The following is an 18,378-nucleotide window of genomic DNA, read 5'->3' on the forward strand; positions in this document are numbered from 1 at the left end:
AATTTGAATTACATACACAAAATAAGATCTACAGCAAGAGAAAAACATAAATTTATATCAATAAAACTGTAAATAACATAACAGAATCGATTATATACCTTAATAACGAAAAAGGAGTATGATTCAAGGTTTCGTTGCTGTGTTTTTTGCTTGTGCTGGGTCTGCTGTGTTTTCTTCTGTTGCGGCTGCTGTTTTCGTGTATGTATAGAGTTTGTGTGTGTGTTTACAGTTTGTGTTTGCTAGGTATTGTTGCAAACAAACGACACCAACCGCGGAAAATTTCCGCGGTCCGAGGGCTAGGGTATTTTCGTAATTTCTGCTTATCACTGAAAATTTCCGCGGTCCGTGGTATATTTTTTTTAATATCAGCCGTTGGATCAACCATCCAACGGTTCAGAAGCTGTTTGTTGTCTAAACGTCTCTACTGCTTGCTAGAGACCTGCCCCCATTTAAAAATATAGAATCAAAAATTTGAACAATTTTTATCTATTTGTGATTTGCATTTCAGTCCATTTAAATCATACGAGGAGCCAAACTACCGGTTTCAAACAATGTAATTGAAATGACCCGATCCAGGAAGGTTTTACGCACAGTCGTAGTCTCAAATGGAGCGCTGGACTATCCATGAAAGTGAAAATGTCCCGTACGTATTAATGAGGTAATCAACTTCTAGTCTTCTACCATAACATGTACCTGTTGTCAGTATTTTTATTATTTTGCTAGTTAATCACACTCACACGTTCCCTTTCCGAAAACTCGGACTTCCCTCGACATCCGGGAGCCATTACGATAGGTGTTGATTACTTGTTACCCGTATTCAGTAACATATATCGGTTTATTATTGAGCAGAGTGTTTAGCATTATTATCTTTGTTAATACCCATTTGACTATGATGTTGATCATGATTTGAGTTTTTATGTGAATGCGAGAATTTACTACTAGGCATATGAGTTATGAAAACTTTGATCATATTATAGTAAAGATAGTTGTATTACTTTCAGCTCAGTTGTATCACAAATAATGGATCTTGTCCCATGCTAATTGAAATAAACAGGATTAGGTAAATAATGTCAACTATTAGCATGATAATAAAGATGACAATCATGTGCCAATTTGCTTTCAATTAGGTAACCTAGTAGTAGATTATTACTACTATACTAAAGTTAAGCATCTAACAAATGTCTCTTGTAAAAATTTCTAGCTGTTATTAGTTTTTTAGATTATTACTAGTATGAGAGTGAAATTGTAAACACTACAACTAGTACATGATACATGTTATACCAGCTGCAACTTATTATTCGGACTTTATTAGCTACTATGCTTACATCTTTCACCCACTCTTTTATTATTGTTCCTCCTGATCTGTTATTTCCTTGCAATTTCTTGTTTATTTTTGTTGCATCTTTGTACAATTTGATCATCCTTTGAAAAGTAAGGAATAGTCATGGTTGGCCTATCTGACGTTCCATGCGTAGGAAAAATTGTGGACAGAATATCTGATGCCACAATTGATCCTTTGTTTCGCGCATTCAGTTATGTGTTCAGTTATAAGGATTATGTTAACAATCTCAATTCCGAAATGGAGAAGCTTAATAATCAGGAGGAAAGAGTTTCTACAAAAGCTAATGCAGAAAAAAATAATGGTAAGAAACTTTATGCTAATGTGCCCAAATGGCAGACAGATGTTGAAGAATTCCAGAGGAGTGCCGTAGAGTTTTTGGATAAATACAAAAACAGAGCTTCATGGAGGTGCATTCACTTTCTGCCCATTCCTAAACCCGTCTCCCGTTTTAGACTGGGCAGGGAGGCAGCACACAAGGTTAAGAGGGTAACTGAACTTTCTGATTCCGGAAAAGATATCCTGGCTAATGAAATTGCCTATCTTTTACCCCGGGAAAATGTACCTCCAACGGATACGGTATTCCAGGATTTTGAATCCAGAAAAGGAGCTTACATGAAGCTCTGGGAAGCGCTAGTAACGGAAGGTAGTTCTTCGATTCTTGGCATCTACGGAATGCCAGGAGTTGGAAAAACTAGAATGATGGAGCAAGCTTGGAAAGAAGCCAAGGAGAAAGGGATCTTTACCAAAGTAGCACGAGCAGATGTTGGCAGTGATGAGTTGAATGTCATAAAACTACAAAGACAGATTGCGGACCATCTAGGCTGCCATTTGGAATCGCAAGATAATTTGCTCAGTAGAGCTTCTCAGCTGAAAAGTTGTTTAATGAATGGTGGAAAAGTTCTCATCATATTAGATGATGTATGGAGGGAAATCCCATTTGATGTTATTGGGATTCCATCAGTTGTTGACGGTAGTTGTAAGGGTTTAAAGATCCTCTTAACCTCTCGCAAGAAAGATGTATGCTTGCGCAACAATTGCAAGCATCCTATTAAGATTACAACTCTGACAGAAGATGAAGCGTGGACTTTGTTTAGGAACACTGTTGGCGTTGACTCTATGCATGACATATCCATGGCACATAAAGTGTGTGAAAAATGTGCGGGTTTACCACTCCTCATATGCAGTGTTGGTAAAGCACTGCAGTTCGCGACTAATAATTCATGGAAGGATGCACTTAGCCAACTAGAGAAGGGCACAGTTGAAAACATTGCCGGAATAGATCCAAAAGTATATGCTTGTGTTAAATTGAGTATTGACAGACTACCAGATGATGCGAAGTCTTGTCTTTTCTTGTGTTCCTTATATCCTGAAGATGCTGTAATCTTTATCAGGAAGCTGATCCAGATTGCAACAGGTTCGCAGCTTGTACTTGATGAGGAATCTAGAGTATGCACTATGGTCGATTTTCTCAGATCTTCATCTTTGTTGCTCGGTAGTGTAGAAGATGCTTCGATTAAATTGCATGACCTTATCAGAGATGTAGCTAGATCCATGGCTGTCAGCGATCCAAAATATGCATTTTCACTTGTGAGATGTGGCTCACAGTTGCCTGATAATCCTGATTATTGTACTCGTAGATTACTACATTTACATCTGGAGAAGAATGATTTTCGTTTTTCTGATGGTTTGGTGTTCCCGAACCTGCACAAGTTGTGGCTACAGTGCAACAATCATCTACAACTCTCAGGCGGCTTCTTCAGTATGTTTGTGAATCTCAGATTTTTATTGATCGAAGGTAAGTCTTCTTCTTTGGAGTTGCAGTTGTCTCTTCATTCCTTGTATAACCTGAGGACTCTCATTTTAGATAAATGTGGCTTGACACATGTTAAACAAACAAATGTTGGTTTTTTCCCTGAAAACCTAGAAACTCTCTGCTTTTGGAATTGTCAACTCCCAGTACCGCTAGATTTACCAAATCTGGGATATCTTCGAAAGCTAGAAATCGAGGGGAATAGAGTGAAAATGCTGCCAAATACCATATCCAGTCTGCCCAATCTGGAGGAACTTCATATACCCAGTGGAATATCTTCTGGATTTGACAGAAGTTCAGATGCTGTTGCGGGACCCATATTGGCCGAGATCAGTAGATTGATCGGTCTGAAAAGTTTACGGATGATATTCAGGAATTCTGAGCCTTTTCAAAATACAAATATATTTGATAATTTACTTGAATATGATATATATGTGTCAAACAATATTTGTTCTAGGCATCTTCAAAATTCAGGTGTTTCTATAAAGAGATCCGTTGAGTTGTACGACATTCAGTTAGAAGGCTTGGAAAGTCTGATAGAAAGGGCTGAAAAAGTTACACTATATAAAACCTATATTGATGTGGGTAGTATCTGGAATAGCAACAACAAAGCATTCTCAGATCTGAGAGACCTGTACATTAGTGAATGTAAAACCATGGAGTATATAGCAAGGATATCACAAGATGAAATTCGCAGTAGTTGTCAACTACTGACATCTTTTTCTAAATTAACCAATTTAGAAATTACAAGTTGCTCCTCACTAAAATACATTTTTAGCAAATCTGTCGCAGGAGGTCTGGTGCAACTGCAAGTGCTCAGTATATATAGTTGTCCTTCGTTAGAATCTATCGTAACGAATGAAGACAAAAATAATGGAGATATCATGATCTTCTCCAAATTAAAAGTATTGTGTTTGAGTCATTTGCCGAGACTGAAAAGCTTTTACAGGGAAAATGAAGATAGGCATGCCAGCACAATGGACAGCCGGGTTCAGTCTCAACGACCTTTTTTCCATGAAATGGTACGTGCTTTATTTTTGTAATATACAAAATACAATACAAATGCAGAATATTAATTTACAAAGTTACTTAAAATATCTTGAATGGTGACTGTTGACTATATTAGAGGGACTAAATTGATTGGCTATATATAAGAGTAATTTCAACAAGTTAGCTATGTATGATCCTAAACTAAATTTTAAGGAATGTTATATAAATTAGAACACCAACAACAATTTAGTGATTACTTAAAAAGTTAAGATCATAGTCTTATGCCAGGTAATTAAGAGTGATTCATATCTTGATTTTAATATTATAATATTCATTTCTCACTAATTTGGTGTTGGAGTTGACATGCAATAAAATGTCCTGAAATACTAGGATTTATTAATTTAATATTATTTCTAAGAAAAATGATTTTTATTGGAATTGCTCTAAAGATGTTAGCTTATGAAATAACACATTATTAAAATGTGTTAGGAATAAACTATTAATATTATTTGTTAGGTAAAATTATACCTGGCAAAGATACATAATTATCTAATTTTTTTACTAGAGAGAATTGCAACAAATTTTCCATGCCACCAAGATATTTTGTTTTGTCTAAGAATATACTATTAGAGATGATTTTTTTTTTGTTAATTGATTACACACGCGCCGGCCAGGAATATAGGAGTACTCCACCACTGCACCAACACTTTATAGGCATTAGAAATGATCTTAGCCTACAGATATATAATAATTTATTATAATCTTCCTCTATATTTTAGTTCAATTTATTTTTCATTAAAATAGGTTTGTGAATATTAGAATCATAATATTTAACAACAGTTGAACTTAAGAAATCGAAGATAACGTAGAATCTTATCAAAATTTAATTTTAAAACCACAAGTAAATAGAATCTTGGGTAGAATCCAGTTTATAATCTTACATAAATTTTTGTAACGATGAAGTTATATGTAATAATTTTACACTTATGCTATTTTTTGGTTAAATTCTATCTTTATTCATGAAAAAATACTTTTTGAAATGAAAATTAGAATCCAAATAATATTTTCTGTAAAATTCTTTATGATGTATAAAAGTTTTTTACGAAGTCTATTCATTAATAAAAATATATATAAAATTAGAAAGAGTATGTAACTGACCAATAAAATGCTGCAGGTTGCTTTTCCTTCCTTGGAAGATTTGTCTACATGGGAAGTTGCAGTAAGTGAGCTATGGGGAAAGTATTACTGTGACGGTGTATCGTCCTTTTGCAAACTAAAGAAACTCAGGGTTTGGTTGTGTGATGAAATGGAAACAGTGATCCCACCTGCCATGTTAAATAGGATGCGTGATCTGGAAACTATACGCATATGGAATTGCAAGAGCTTGAGAAACGTGTTCCCACCTTGTATTGCCAGAGATCTAATCCACCTCAAGTCAATGGAAGTGGATAAATGCGAGCTGTTGACAGAAATTATTGGCGTGGATGAACAAGAAATCACTGATGGAATTGTGTTCCCTGAGTTGAGTTATCTATGCCTAGATATATTGCCAAATTTTACCAGCTTTCGGTGTTACCAGACTGGGGAAGATAATAACTACAAAGTATGTCTCTTTGATTATTTCTAAAAGGAGGAGTTTTATGATTTTTTCTATATTTATTGTCTTTAAGTGATTATTGAACAGATTATAATGATTCATAGATTGTGTTCACTGAAAGTCAACCTACACAATTACATCCTGGTATAGCAGTGTTTTTAGCTTGGTGGATATATTCATGTTCTACAACAGAAACCTTCTGAGATTGAAGTTAACATAATCAACTTAACCACTAGTCTTTCTTTTATTGCAGGTTCAATTTCCAAATTTGGTGAATTTGTACCTTGTGTGTAAAGAAATTAAGCTGGGAGCAAAAGATGATTTCACCTGCCAACAATTAGAGAGGCTTAGAATTTCGAATTGTGGATACTCTATTGCTTTAGCATTATCAGTCTTCAGAAGTCTACAACAACTCCAAGAGTTAGAAATATGTGCCTCCCCCTTCTTGGAAGAAATTGTAGAGGATGTCAGGGGTGGTGAAGCTTCTGATATGGATAAGAACACTATTACACTCCCTCGGCTGAAATATTTTACACTTGAAGATTTGCCAAATCTAAAAAGTTGTATCCTCAACTCAAATTATGAGTGTCATATGCCGGCTCTAACAAAGGTGAAAGTTGCCAACTGTGGGATCTCTGCCCTTTTCACATTCTCAGCTTTAAGAAGTCTGCCACAACTCCAAGAATTAGAAATATCAAACTGTTCCAAACTAGGGGAAATTGTGGAAGGTGCAAGGGGCGATGAATCCTCTGGCATGGACAAGAAGACTATCACACTCTTTCAGCTGAGATCACTAATTCTATTAGATTTACCGAATCTTGAAAGTTTGATCAGCAATGCAACTTATGAGTGCCAAACGCCAGCTTTAACGAAGGTTGAAATTGATAATTGTGGAGTCTCTACTCTTTTTACGTGCTCTATCTCTAGAAAGCTCCAACAACTCACAAAATTAGATGTATCGAATTGCAGATGGTTGAAAAGCATTGTTGACGATGTAGGGAATGATGAAACTTCTTCCGCAGATGACACAGTTATCACATTCTCCGGACTGACAGAGCTTCATCTTCGATCTCTGCCAAGCCTCAAGTGTTTCAGCAGCACCTCAAGCTATACTTTCAGTATGCCTAAATTAAATGATTTTGCCATGGAATCCTGTTCCCGGATGGAATATTTCACACTATTGAAGGCAAGCACGCCAATGGCACGTGTTTCTGTTGGTTGGATGGAATGGGAAAATACTCCAGACCTGAACGACTACACAAGACAAAAATGCAAAAGAGAAAGTAGCTCAAGTGACAGTGTTGAAAAATCGAGTTCTAGTGCTCAGAAGCTGGAAACAGAATCGGAGAGTGTTGAAGAAGAGAAGCCGAAGGAAGATACTGAGGAGAATGATCAACTTTAAGTCTATGACATGGTCACTTGTGTATTTACGTTCATTATGTAGTCAATCAAATGACTATAATTTTATCTGTTGCTTGAGAATGGCTTTAAGATTGAGTAATTCGTGATTCTAGTGGTACACATCTACCAAATTTCAGCTTCTTTGTAAATAATTTGCAGAGACTAGTCAATGAAATGATTAGTATCATCAGTAAAACTAAAAAAGCAAGATCAGTTTTATTACATCTTGATTTCTTAAAAGATGATTCAAATTATTTAATATTCTACCATAATATGTTGGTTTCATCGAAGAAAATCAACCATAATAGATTAAATAAAAAACTTATGTTTCTATGGATTTTTTCCCAAAATAATTGTACTTTATATTTATATTTATTAAATTATTAATATATAATTTGACCATGGTTATATAAATAAGTCGACTTTTTAAAAGTTATTTGATAAATTACTCAAAAATCGATTAAAAAATTTAATCATTTGACTGGTTTTTGATAAATTATCGATAAATTATTTAAATATTTAAACATCACATGATAAATTATAAATCAATATCCTTAATCGAATAATTCCAATTTTCAAAATATGTTATCATAAATTTGACTAGTTTCTCATGTTTAAAAAAAATAAAAGAAAAATACAGAATTTATCTAATTTATCCCCGGATCAATCATTGCATGTGCATAGACACGATTGATACATACATATATCCGTGTATCAATCATCACAACACACAAAATACAGTTGCGCCAAAAGCGGTTAATCCAAATGAACGTCGAACCTAACCCCGCCTCTAATCCGGCCAACGAGTCGCCGGAAAAAGACAAAATCGCCGGGTTATCTTCCACTCCGGCGAACAAATCGCCGGATAACACTACCGCACCGGCGAAAAAATTGCCGGATGAGGATAAAGTCGCCGCTCTGGCCTCTAATCAGGTGAACAAACCGCCGGAAGGTGACGCAATTAAACTACCGCCTTCGCTGGCCGCAAAGGACGACGTTCCGATAAAATCGCCGTTGCCGAGGTTGGAGACATCGTCGGAGGAGACTGCGGCGACGGGAGAAGAAGCGCCGGCGCTTCCGTCTCATTTACGGAACATTATGTTTCCGACTGCTGATCCTGGTTCCGTAGTGAGCGGTGGAGGTATAAGGTATGATCATTTTGTATTTTTCGGAGAATTTGTCGTTTGATATGTTTTTTATTTCTGTTTATGCTAATTGTGATAATTCGATAATTGTAATTGATTTGATGATTGTGTTGATATGATTGTTTTTTTAATTGTTTTGTTTCGAGAAATTAGAGGTAGTTGCATTTGTTGATTATAATTGTGATCGACTGGTGGTAATTATTGTTACCGTTATTAATTTCTTTTGTTAAATATAATATAATTTGTTAGATTATTGCGCGTATCATTTCATTTTGTTGTAATTGTGATCATGATTAGCGTTGAGTTAGTTATTCTTATCAATAGGCTTAGAAAAATTAGGGAGGATGATTTGAATGGGAAATGCGAGGGAAGGCACAGCAGCGGGATGTTAGGATAAGCTGATGGCAGCATGGATATAACTTAAGGATATCATGGCGTATTTGTATTGCCAGAGGCATATATTATTTTATTTGTCTATCAGCTTATTAGGCACTACTTTTGACACATTACTTATTCCATATCGATGCTGATGTAAAGCGGCTTGTAGATGACGATATTACTGGGATTTTATTTGAATTTCAAAACAATTATAGAGTGGAAGTAATTTCCATAGCTGGTAGCAGATTTTAATTAGGTGTTTTCTAATTCTAAGCAATGCTATGCAAAAGGCGCCATTTACATTTTACACAGATGAATCTGGATTAAAACATGTTTGCTTATGATAATCAGTGGGTAAATGTAAATATTCGTTTTTCTTTTCTGATTATTGTATGAGACTTATATTAGCCAATAAGCTGTGACTGGGAAAGCATTTTTTTATTCTATAAATGTGAGTGTGCATAGTTTCTGAGTCATATCTTATGTGTAAAAAGCATGGCAGTTTTTATATATGTTACAAAGTTAGATTATTTTTTTAAATTGAAGTGTTATTGTGAGTTTCAGGTAATTCCATGCTTGCACAGGTTCTATATCTTATTCACCTGTACATGTTATCTTACACCATCTTAAAAGAGGTGTTTTTTTTGCGTGAGCAAACCACTGATAATATTTCACAGGCCTGGATTTTGAACTACGCCGCCTTTAGAATCTGCTCTCATGTCGTTAATCATTATTATCTTTTTAATGCCGAGCCTTCCTGAATTGCTCCTGGAGTACTTTCTTCTGCAGCTGTATTTTGTGCAGTAGTTCTTTAACAGTTGCTTTTCCTATGTGTTCATTGTCAAGAACTGCTAGAACTTAGAAAGTAGTTGATTTCCTCGCAGTTTTCTCACTGGAAACCGGAACGCAAAGTTCAGCTATGGTTATTCTAGTTTCAAGGGTAAAAGATCTTCAATGGAGGATTTCTATGAAGCAAGTATATCAGAAGTTGATGGTCAGATGGTTGCCTGCTTTGGCGTGTTTGATGGTAATCTCTTGAATACTACTTACCATCATCTAGATGTACACTTGTTGCTGTTTAGGTGAATTCTATCTTGCTTATTTTTGTATTCTTACTAATTTTGCTGACTATGAACAATTCAGGTCACGGTGGCTCCAGAACTGCAGAATACCTTAAGAATAATCTTTTCAAAAATCTAAGTAGCCATCCAGATTTTATTAAAGACACCAAGTCAGCTATTGGTATAAACATATTAGAAAGTTATGTTTCTTTGTGCCTACTGCTTCCCATATACTCTTGTATATAATAGGTTTGATGATCTGGACTGCAGTTGAATCATTTCGCCAGACAGATGTGGATTACCTGAATGAAGAAAAAACCCAACAGAAAGATGCAGGTTCAACCGCAGCAGCTGCTGTTTTGGTGGGGGATCGGTTGCTTGTAGCTAATGTGGGAGATTCTAGAGTTGTAGCTTCTAGAGCTGGCACAGGTTACTCATGTTGATATATATATCACCACATTATCCCTTTGAGACTAAATTCTCTTTTTTCTCTTTGGACCGGGAAAATACTTTCTCCTTATTGTCTTTGTCTTCTGTAATACTTCATATTATGTGCAATTACTTTGTCTCAGTATTCCTAAACAATCCATTATAATGGCTAATATGACATGCCTTTGTTTTTACTGTCTTGTTAATTGGTACAGTACTTTTGATCTTTTGCAGCAATACCTCTTTCCATCGATCACAAGCCTGATAGATCTGATGAACGTGAGAGGATTGAACAGGCTGGGGGTTTCATCATTTGGGCAGGTATTATCTATCTTGATCTTATTACTGGTGAATCTGATGGTAATGTTATGGCCTGACAATACTTTTTGGCAATACAAAGCTGATGCAGGACAGATTGTAGAAGCAAAGATTTATTAAGCAAAAATGAAGATTTATAGATAAGCAATGAATTATACGTATTCCAAGAATAATTAATCAATATTATTCTCAAGAAAGTGTATAATCAAAGCTAAGTAATATGGGGAACAGAAACCCTAAACATTTGGGCTTTAGTATAAATAAAATACTTAACTAATATACTCCTATCCCCACATATAAAACATATAGATAAAATACAATATTTATCTTTACACTAAATAAATATAAACTACTTAATTATATATATATAGTTCTTTATTCTCGTTCCTCATCATTCTCCCCTTGTTAGAGAAAACTCGACCACGAGTTTTGTAAAAATGAAGAATCACGCAAGGATGAGATGGAACCAAGATGAACTTCATGCTCTTCAGGAAGAACGGTTGAGGTGCAAAAAACTCTGAAAATTGACAAGTCAGCGAAGGAGGCTTAGACATGTATTCCGGAATGATAAAGTCGATGTGCTCAACCTCAATAATATCAACTACATTATGACCCTCAACAGTTTGAAAGCAGTTAGGCTTGGTTTCTTCCACTTGCTCACTAGCAACCTTAGTATGCTTAACTTGTTTAACCTCTGTAGTTAAATCTTCCGTAACTTGTTTAACCTCCTCAATTGGATCTTGCATAACAGCTTCTTCAATATGCTCAACTTCCATATCACTTTCATTTCCCCTCTGACCATTTTTTTCATTCTCCAAATGCATAAGACGTTTTACTTGGGATTTAAGAGTCTCAAGTATACTCTTTGCATCTTTTACTGTTTGGTTTACTTCCTCATCAGTACGTTGGGCCTTTCTTTACTCAACTCAGTATTGTACCTATTTTCCAATCGTTTAAGTTCACCATACTGATTATCTAACTCCCTCAACGTAAGTTTATACTGAGTTAACCAACATTCACGATGACAAACATAGACTTCATAGTAGAACTCATCGCATTCACGCTTAAGGAAATAAATATTATCTTCCACAACATCAATTTGACGCTTGATGTAAGCAGACGTGACTTAAAAATATGGAAGAACATTTTAGGAGCAGATTTTGAAATTGCAGGGGCTTGTTGGAACTTTCTGGAAGCGGAATTGTAATTTATAAAAGCTTTAAGGGCTGTTTTGTGAGGCTGAGAAGTCAGATTGCAAGTGTCTAGAAATCAGGGACAGAACTGCGGCGGCAGACTTGTAAAAATCTAAATATTCTGGGAATTTTTTGGCACAAAATGTATATACACACAATATATATAAATATATATGTGTGTGTGTGTGTGTAGAGATTGGGGTTACCAGAATTTTTTTCTTTTTAAAACAGAGCAGCCTCTAAAAAAAAAACTAGCAGCCTTTTTCCCTTTTCTGCTCAGATTAATGAACTCGTGGGACTGAGATGGTGGTGGTGGCAGCAAACTAATCCGACGAGATGACAGCAGCAACAATAAGCTTTGAGTCCAGGTGTGCCTCTTCTTTTGTCCGCTGGTTGATGTTGCAGCGAATTAATTGAAGTGTTGTATTTTGGGTCAGGTTTTAGGGTCCCTTTGGAGTCGATTTGGGGATTCGGTTTTGTAATCGAGTCAGGTTCGAGTATGTAATTAGGGTCCAGAATATGGGGATTAGAGTTCTTGTATACGGATCGGGTTTGCAATTAGATTTTAGATTTTGGGGATTTGGGTAATAGCTAGGAAGCAAGGGTGCGGGTGGGGGGGTGCGGGTGCGCAGTGCGGGGATACGGGAATTCGGCAAAAATAAAAAATGGGGACGGAAAAAGAAATAAAATAATATATATTATATATAATATTATAGAGATATCTATGATCCAAAAATTGCATTTTAATTAAACAAAATAGTCAAATAAACAAGTTTAACATCAACATCCTTAATAATTAAAAGACAAATAACTAAAAAGATAAACAAACAAGTTGCCAAACAATACACAGTCAATCATGTTTACACAATTGTACAAACAAAACAGTATATACAAACAAAACAGTATATAATATTAATTAATAAACAAATAAACAAAAATTGATTTAACAAATATATTTAAAAAAGTAATAGTGGTCTTATTCCTTGGGAGTAGAGCAGCTTACGTGGACACACACAAACACCTCACGTAGACACACAGAAACAAAACACAGTGTATTATATATACATACAACCTATACATACACTAGGAAGCCATAAAAGTAGAAAACTCTGCCGGAGTTCGTGACGGAGAACATGACGATGAAGATGAAGTCGCCCAGTTGCCTCTCCTCTCTTGCCTCACAAGTCTAATAAGGGTTGCTGCTCTCACGAGATGAAATTCGTAAGTGATTTTTATGTAATTGAAAGTAAAAAAAATAAAAAAATTACGAAATATACCCTTCCCGCACCCCAGCGAATCCCAGCTGCCAAATACGGGGATACGCCGCATGGCGCACCCCGTGCGCACCCACGCGCACCCCCGAACGCACCCGCACCCCCGAAGCTTTTAGGGCGCAGTGCTCCAGGGGGTTGGCGCACCCCTGCTTCTTAGGGTAATAGATATGTAGGGTAGCAGCCGTGTATTGGTAGATGAGCAGTGGCTGTATGGTGGCTGTGGGATGGTGGTTGGCTGGTTGTACGTGCGATGAAGATGGTGTTGTGAACAGTAAAATGGTGAGCAGTGATCGATGACCAGTAAAACTTCAGGAATTCGGCTCTGATGCCAATTTGATGCATGACATATTGTAGAAGCAAAGATTTATCAAGCAAAAATAAAGATTTATCGATAAGCAATGAATTATACATATTCCATGAATAATTAATCAATATTATTCTTAAGAAAGTGTATAATTAAAGCTAAGTAGTATGTGGGGGGTTACAATGCTTATATAGGGAATAGAAACCCTAATAAAATAATATAAACCACCAAGGCCCATAAACAATTGGGATTTCTTATTAATAAAATACTTAACTAATATACTCCTAGCTCCACATAAAACATATAGATAAAATAAAATATTTATCTTTACACTAAATAATTATAAAGTACTTAATAACATATATATTAGTTCTTTATTCTCGTTCCTCATCAAAAGCCTTGTACTGCATAACAGCATAAGTATAATTTGTGTAATAAACTTCAGAAGAGTTTGCTTCTCCTAACTAAAACAATGTGCTATGGAAGTTCTGATAATATGAAAACTAAAATTCATCTCATCGTGTATTTGCATGTAGACGCGGCATGGGTGAATGCAGGGTGGCAATTTGTAGATTAAGTTGATTAGTTTTTTTTTTGAGCAAATGTGCAACTTGCATGCATTTCACGTATTTCAGAGTGAGACTTCAATTTGTTTTGTACCTAGATATAACATCAAACTTTATAGTTTACTTGTAAGAAGCTATAGTATCCACTATCAAGTATCAAGTAAATTATTTGACAGGTCCTTACTAACCGTATTAGCTGTCAAGTTGTGGGTTGTATATTCAATCTTCTAAAATTATTTGATAATTGGACATTTTAAAAAGAATTAAATACCAAGATACAAAAGAAATGTAGTTCTGTAAATATAAAAAGGGCTCATTTGTCGTACAATTTTAAAATGCAAGTGTAGTTTTTTATTTGAAAGTAGCCAGATGAGCGTACAATGAAGTATTATAGAATTACAATTTTTTTATAGAGATTTACAAACTGCAAAAGGGCGCACAATGATATCTTCATGTGTAAAATCTGAAAGAGTTATCGAAAAGGGGAATGCGAACAAATTGATATGAGAAGGTGTTTGAATGAGTATATATTGAAATTAAAAGGCTTTGATGTGTTGCTTTCAGCTTTCATCAGTTATTTCCGTAACTCAAAGGTTTGTAAGCGTCTTTGCCTTTTTAAGTAACGTAAAGCAGTTTTCTAAAGCCACTTTAAATGTTACGACAGAATTTAATTAATATTCTATTGTAACTATTTGTAAGATATGTATATTGTGGCTTAAAAATTAAGATCCTAAGAATTGTTCTGGAGATGCTAATCTGATTACCTTTGCTGAATTTTTAAGAATTGTAGAGCTTTGCCTATTATTCTTGTAAATGCACTTAATATATCGACAGAAGTATTTTTAGATAAAACCCAAGTAATCACCAAGGAATTCTCAAATAATTTTCTACATAAAGACATTTACACACACAATAGCACCCAATTTTTTTTACTTCTGAAAGAAATGTATTAAGACTGATGGTTGTCTCTCTGTTATATTATTGCTGAGTTGTATTCACCTTGTGCTGCATTATCTCGAGTGTGCATATTAAAGCTCTGGTTCCAGTGAGGATGTTGCTTGTGCATTGACCTGTGTAATGAACTCTACTAAGTTTTGCTTCAGGAACGTGGAGGGTCGGTGGCGTTCTTGCTGTTTCTCGTGCTTTTGGAGATAAATTACTAAAGCCATATGTGGTGGCTGACCCAGAAATTCAGGTAAGCTTCCAAACACTTCTACATTTATGTTGAATGTGAATCAAGGTATTACTTTTACATGCATGTTACGATTATCCATTATCGAGTACTTTGAGACATTTAGCTCAGGATTAAGATATAACATAAACTATTAATTAGGATCACTGATCTTCTAGAAATTCTTCTCATAGAAGTTAAGAACTGTATCTTATTCACCTGGAGTTGTGAAGAAGTTTCAGTTGCAGCTTGTGTATAGTGTATTCCACATCGAAGATCTCTCTTCAACATACTGTTTTTAGTTGTCTGCTATCGATTGAGACTATTTGGCTCCTATAAAATGTTTTTTTTTTCTATCTTTTGATGCTTAGGAAGAAGAAATCGAGGGTTTTGATTTTTTAATCATTGCAAGTGATGGACTTTGGAATGTCTTTTCAAATATGGTAAGTATCTCTTTAAATCACGAGTTTGAGGTTGACACCTTTGGTTTTCATGATACTTGATGAACCCCATTTTCATTATATTCTTTACGTACTCTTTCTTAGCTCTTTATGTTCCTGATTGTAAACATCCATTGCCAGACGATATATAATTTTTTATACAACTTAATCTTCATCTTTCAATAGAATGTTCAAGGTTTTTATTAGATCTAGCAATTTGAAAGATGAGTAGACACAAGTTCAAGAATTATAAGAAAGTGAAATAAACAAGCTCTTATGTATGATGTCATATTTGCATTGCTAATTCATTACCATAGGCATAGAGTAGTGTTTGAAAACAATGATAAGGCATTTTATGTAATCTACCTGTTTAGGGATTGATTAAAAATTCATGTCATTTAATTGGAAAAAGGATATGTCCAGTGGAGAAGGTGTCTTCAGGAAGAACAAGTTCTAATTCGATATCATTAAGAATTTGAAGTGGGTGATTTCGAGGGCATCTTCTTGTTTGTTGACATGTGCATGTTTTCTGTATTCTTTGTATTTGATGATGCAAGGATGAGCAATTTATTTCTCCGGTCTTGTTGACTATTTACACTTCACTTCTTCCTCGTGAAACCCAGTCAAGTTATTTAATAACTGTTGATAACTGTGTCGAAAGCAAGTTTCCCGGGTCTTCTATCAAGTGCTTAATCACTCCTTAATAATTTATATTCGACTAATTCGCTAAAAATCAAGAATTCGTTTAGTTTTTCCACCTAGTTTGAGATAAAAAAGGTAGTTTTTTATAGCAAAATAAAATAACAAGAAAAAATAAGACAGTGCTGATTTACTTCACAGCTCTGAGTACTTGTGATCTGGTTTTCTTTGCTTCTGCTTCTGCTTTAACTTGTTTTTTCTTGCAATTTGTTGGAAGACTCGTCCTCCCCTTATCTACTTCCTTTTCTCTAATATCCTCTTATAAGAGCTGATCAGACCGTAGATGAGTATGAATAGATAACAGTAGGGAAAAATGTATAAGTCACACTGTCACATCTATAAATAGAATTATGAAATGATTTGGTCGATCTTAATTGCTTTTCGGATTGTATTAAATCAAGCTGTCTAATAAAATTCAAAGAAAGAGCATTAAAATTTAGTGTGAGCAGATCAACCAAAGGAAATAAGAAGTAGAGCCCAGGTAACAATAGGTTTTAATTTTTTGAATAATGGAAGCCTGTCCCGTTTTAAGAGGCTTCTTGGAGCTTGCTGCTACAGAAGTGCCACCAGGAAAATTCTCGAGAGATGGGCCTGCTTCTGCAGGAGTAGAGGTAAAAGATCCTTCTGAAATCGTAGGCGTGGGGAGCTCCATATAGTATTGATTGCATATATATTATCTTCTGCTAGTTTAATTCCAAATATTATAGTCACCTATAGTAATCGATCAAACTATACCCTCTTCAATAGCCAAGATTCTGTATTTGACCAGTTGTCTTCAAACATGTATGAGTCTAGTGTGATCAAACTTGGTGTATTAGTAAGCATTGTTGAGGTTTGAACTTGAGGATTTTGTTCACTTGTAATGTTCTGAACATGTTCTCTTTCTGTTTTCTGGATTTAGGATGCTGTGGCTATGGTGCAGGACATCACTGATGCAGAAGCAGCATCTAGAAAACTCATTGAAGAAGCTTATGCAAAAGGGAGTTCTGATAATATAACTTGTATGGTTGTTCGATTTGATGGGCAGTAAGAGATGCATAAGGTCTTGTATTGTCCACCTTGTATCTTTCTGCATCTGAGATTAATTACTCTTGGAACTACAATTACTTTTGATCTTGCAGGTTTGACCGACTGGACTCTTAAAATGAAATCTTGTCATTACTGTAATGGAGAAGCTTGGGTACATTCTATGTCATTCAGGCTAACTAGTTTGTCATCAACTTTTTGGTGTTTGTATTATCAAGGGCGCATTTCTTACTGTTTCTAGTAGATATATCAAGATGAACACTAAATCATATTTCTGTAGTCTATATGTATGATGCATCCCAAAAAGGTACAAAGATCAATTGAGGATGAGAGTAACTAGAAGATTGTTGGGCACCGTCACTGTTGGCATGTTGTGTTTGTTGTTTTTATAATACATTTGACTTGTAATAATGTGTACATATCAAAGGCCACTTGATTTGAACAAGGTACATCAGTACTAGGCTACTAGCTAATTTTAAGCATGGTAGCATAGCAACATTGTAAAATTGTGTTGTCGACTTAGATAGCGGAAAGTGTGCCTAACACTTAAAATTTATAAAAATGTTTATGACATGTTATTTACTAGTAGTTTCTAGAGGATCTGGGAAAAGTATTCTCTCTTTTTACCAAATTATTCAAGTACTACTAATTTGTTTGTCCTAGAAGGCTAGTAGTCATTTTGGTGTTGTATACTGCCAGAGTGCTGAATAGGCAAACGTTGGACAGAATTGGATGAATAGATTCTCTGGGGGGTAAAGGAATCTCTTTTCCATCTTTTTGGTAGAAGTACTTGAAAAATTGACACCTTTGTGCATAAAATTATAGTTTGACATACTATGATTCTAACAGCCAGCCAAGTAATTTACCTATGGCTCGATTTTGTAGTCTCTTATTCATATGTTTCTTTGGTTTTGTAAAGAACTTAAAAAGTTATGTTAATTTCTAGTAAATAATATTGCAGTCATTTGAAATTGAAAAGACTAATAAAATGATATATGTTATTTATCTAGAGTATTTAGATATCTATATTTACACCTTTTCAATGAAGATTTTGTCTATATAAACACAATGTCTAATATACAATTGTGTTAAAAGAATGTAGATCTGATTGCATTTTGTTATCGCGCATCTTTGAAGTATACAAGTTTAAAAAGCGTTAAAATTGTTTGATAAATTGTAGTAAAGTTTTAGCTATACCGAAATGAAATAAAATTTGAGTACAGTTGAACGAATG

The 18,378-nt window shown here is 35.0% G+C and overlaps 2 protein-coding genes across 3 annotated transcripts; both read left to right on the forward strand.

Moving 5' to 3' along the window:
- Positions 1–542: 542 nt before the first annotated feature.
- On the forward strand, positions 543–7,334 carry LOC141670606 (disease resistance protein At4g27190-like). 2 transcript variants are annotated; one of them, XM_074476540.1, is made up of 4 exons: positions 543–4,174; positions 5,317–5,745; positions 5,993–6,613; positions 6,709–6,860. In XM_074476540.1, exons 1-4 carry the CDS (start codon positions 1,445–1,447, stop codon positions 6,727–6,729), a joined length of 3,801 nt encoding a protein of 1,266 aa, XP_074332641.1. In that variant the 5' UTR covers positions 543–1,444; the 3' UTR covers positions 6,730–6,860. The 2 variants fall into 2 exon arrangements, with proteins under 2 accessions (XP_074332641.1, XP_074332640.1); XM_074476539.1 differs by having other exon boundaries at positions 5,993–7,334.
- Positions 7,335–7,819: 485 nt separating this feature from the next.
- LOC141671331 (putative protein phosphatase 2C 45) lies at positions 7,820–17,744 on the forward strand. Its single transcript, XM_074477530.1, has 9 exons — positions 7,820–8,288; positions 9,548–9,690; positions 9,807–9,905; positions 9,995–10,153; positions 10,388–10,474; positions 14,912–15,003; positions 15,351–15,422; positions 17,020–17,160; positions 17,240–17,744. Exons 1-8 carry the CDS (start codon positions 7,906–7,908, stop codon positions 17,146–17,148), a joined length of 1,164 nt encoding a protein of 387 aa, XP_074333631.1. The 5' UTR covers positions 7,820–7,905; the 3' UTR covers positions 17,149–17,160; positions 17,240–17,744.
- Positions 17,745–18,378: the final 634 nt, after the last annotated feature.

The sequence above is a fragment of the Apium graveolens genome, chromosome 7 (genome assembly GCF_009905375.1).
Source record: "Apium graveolens cultivar Ventura chromosome 7, ASM990537v1, whole genome shotgun sequence".
NCBI lineage: Eukaryota > Viridiplantae > Streptophyta > Magnoliopsida > Apiales > Apiaceae > Apium > Apium graveolens.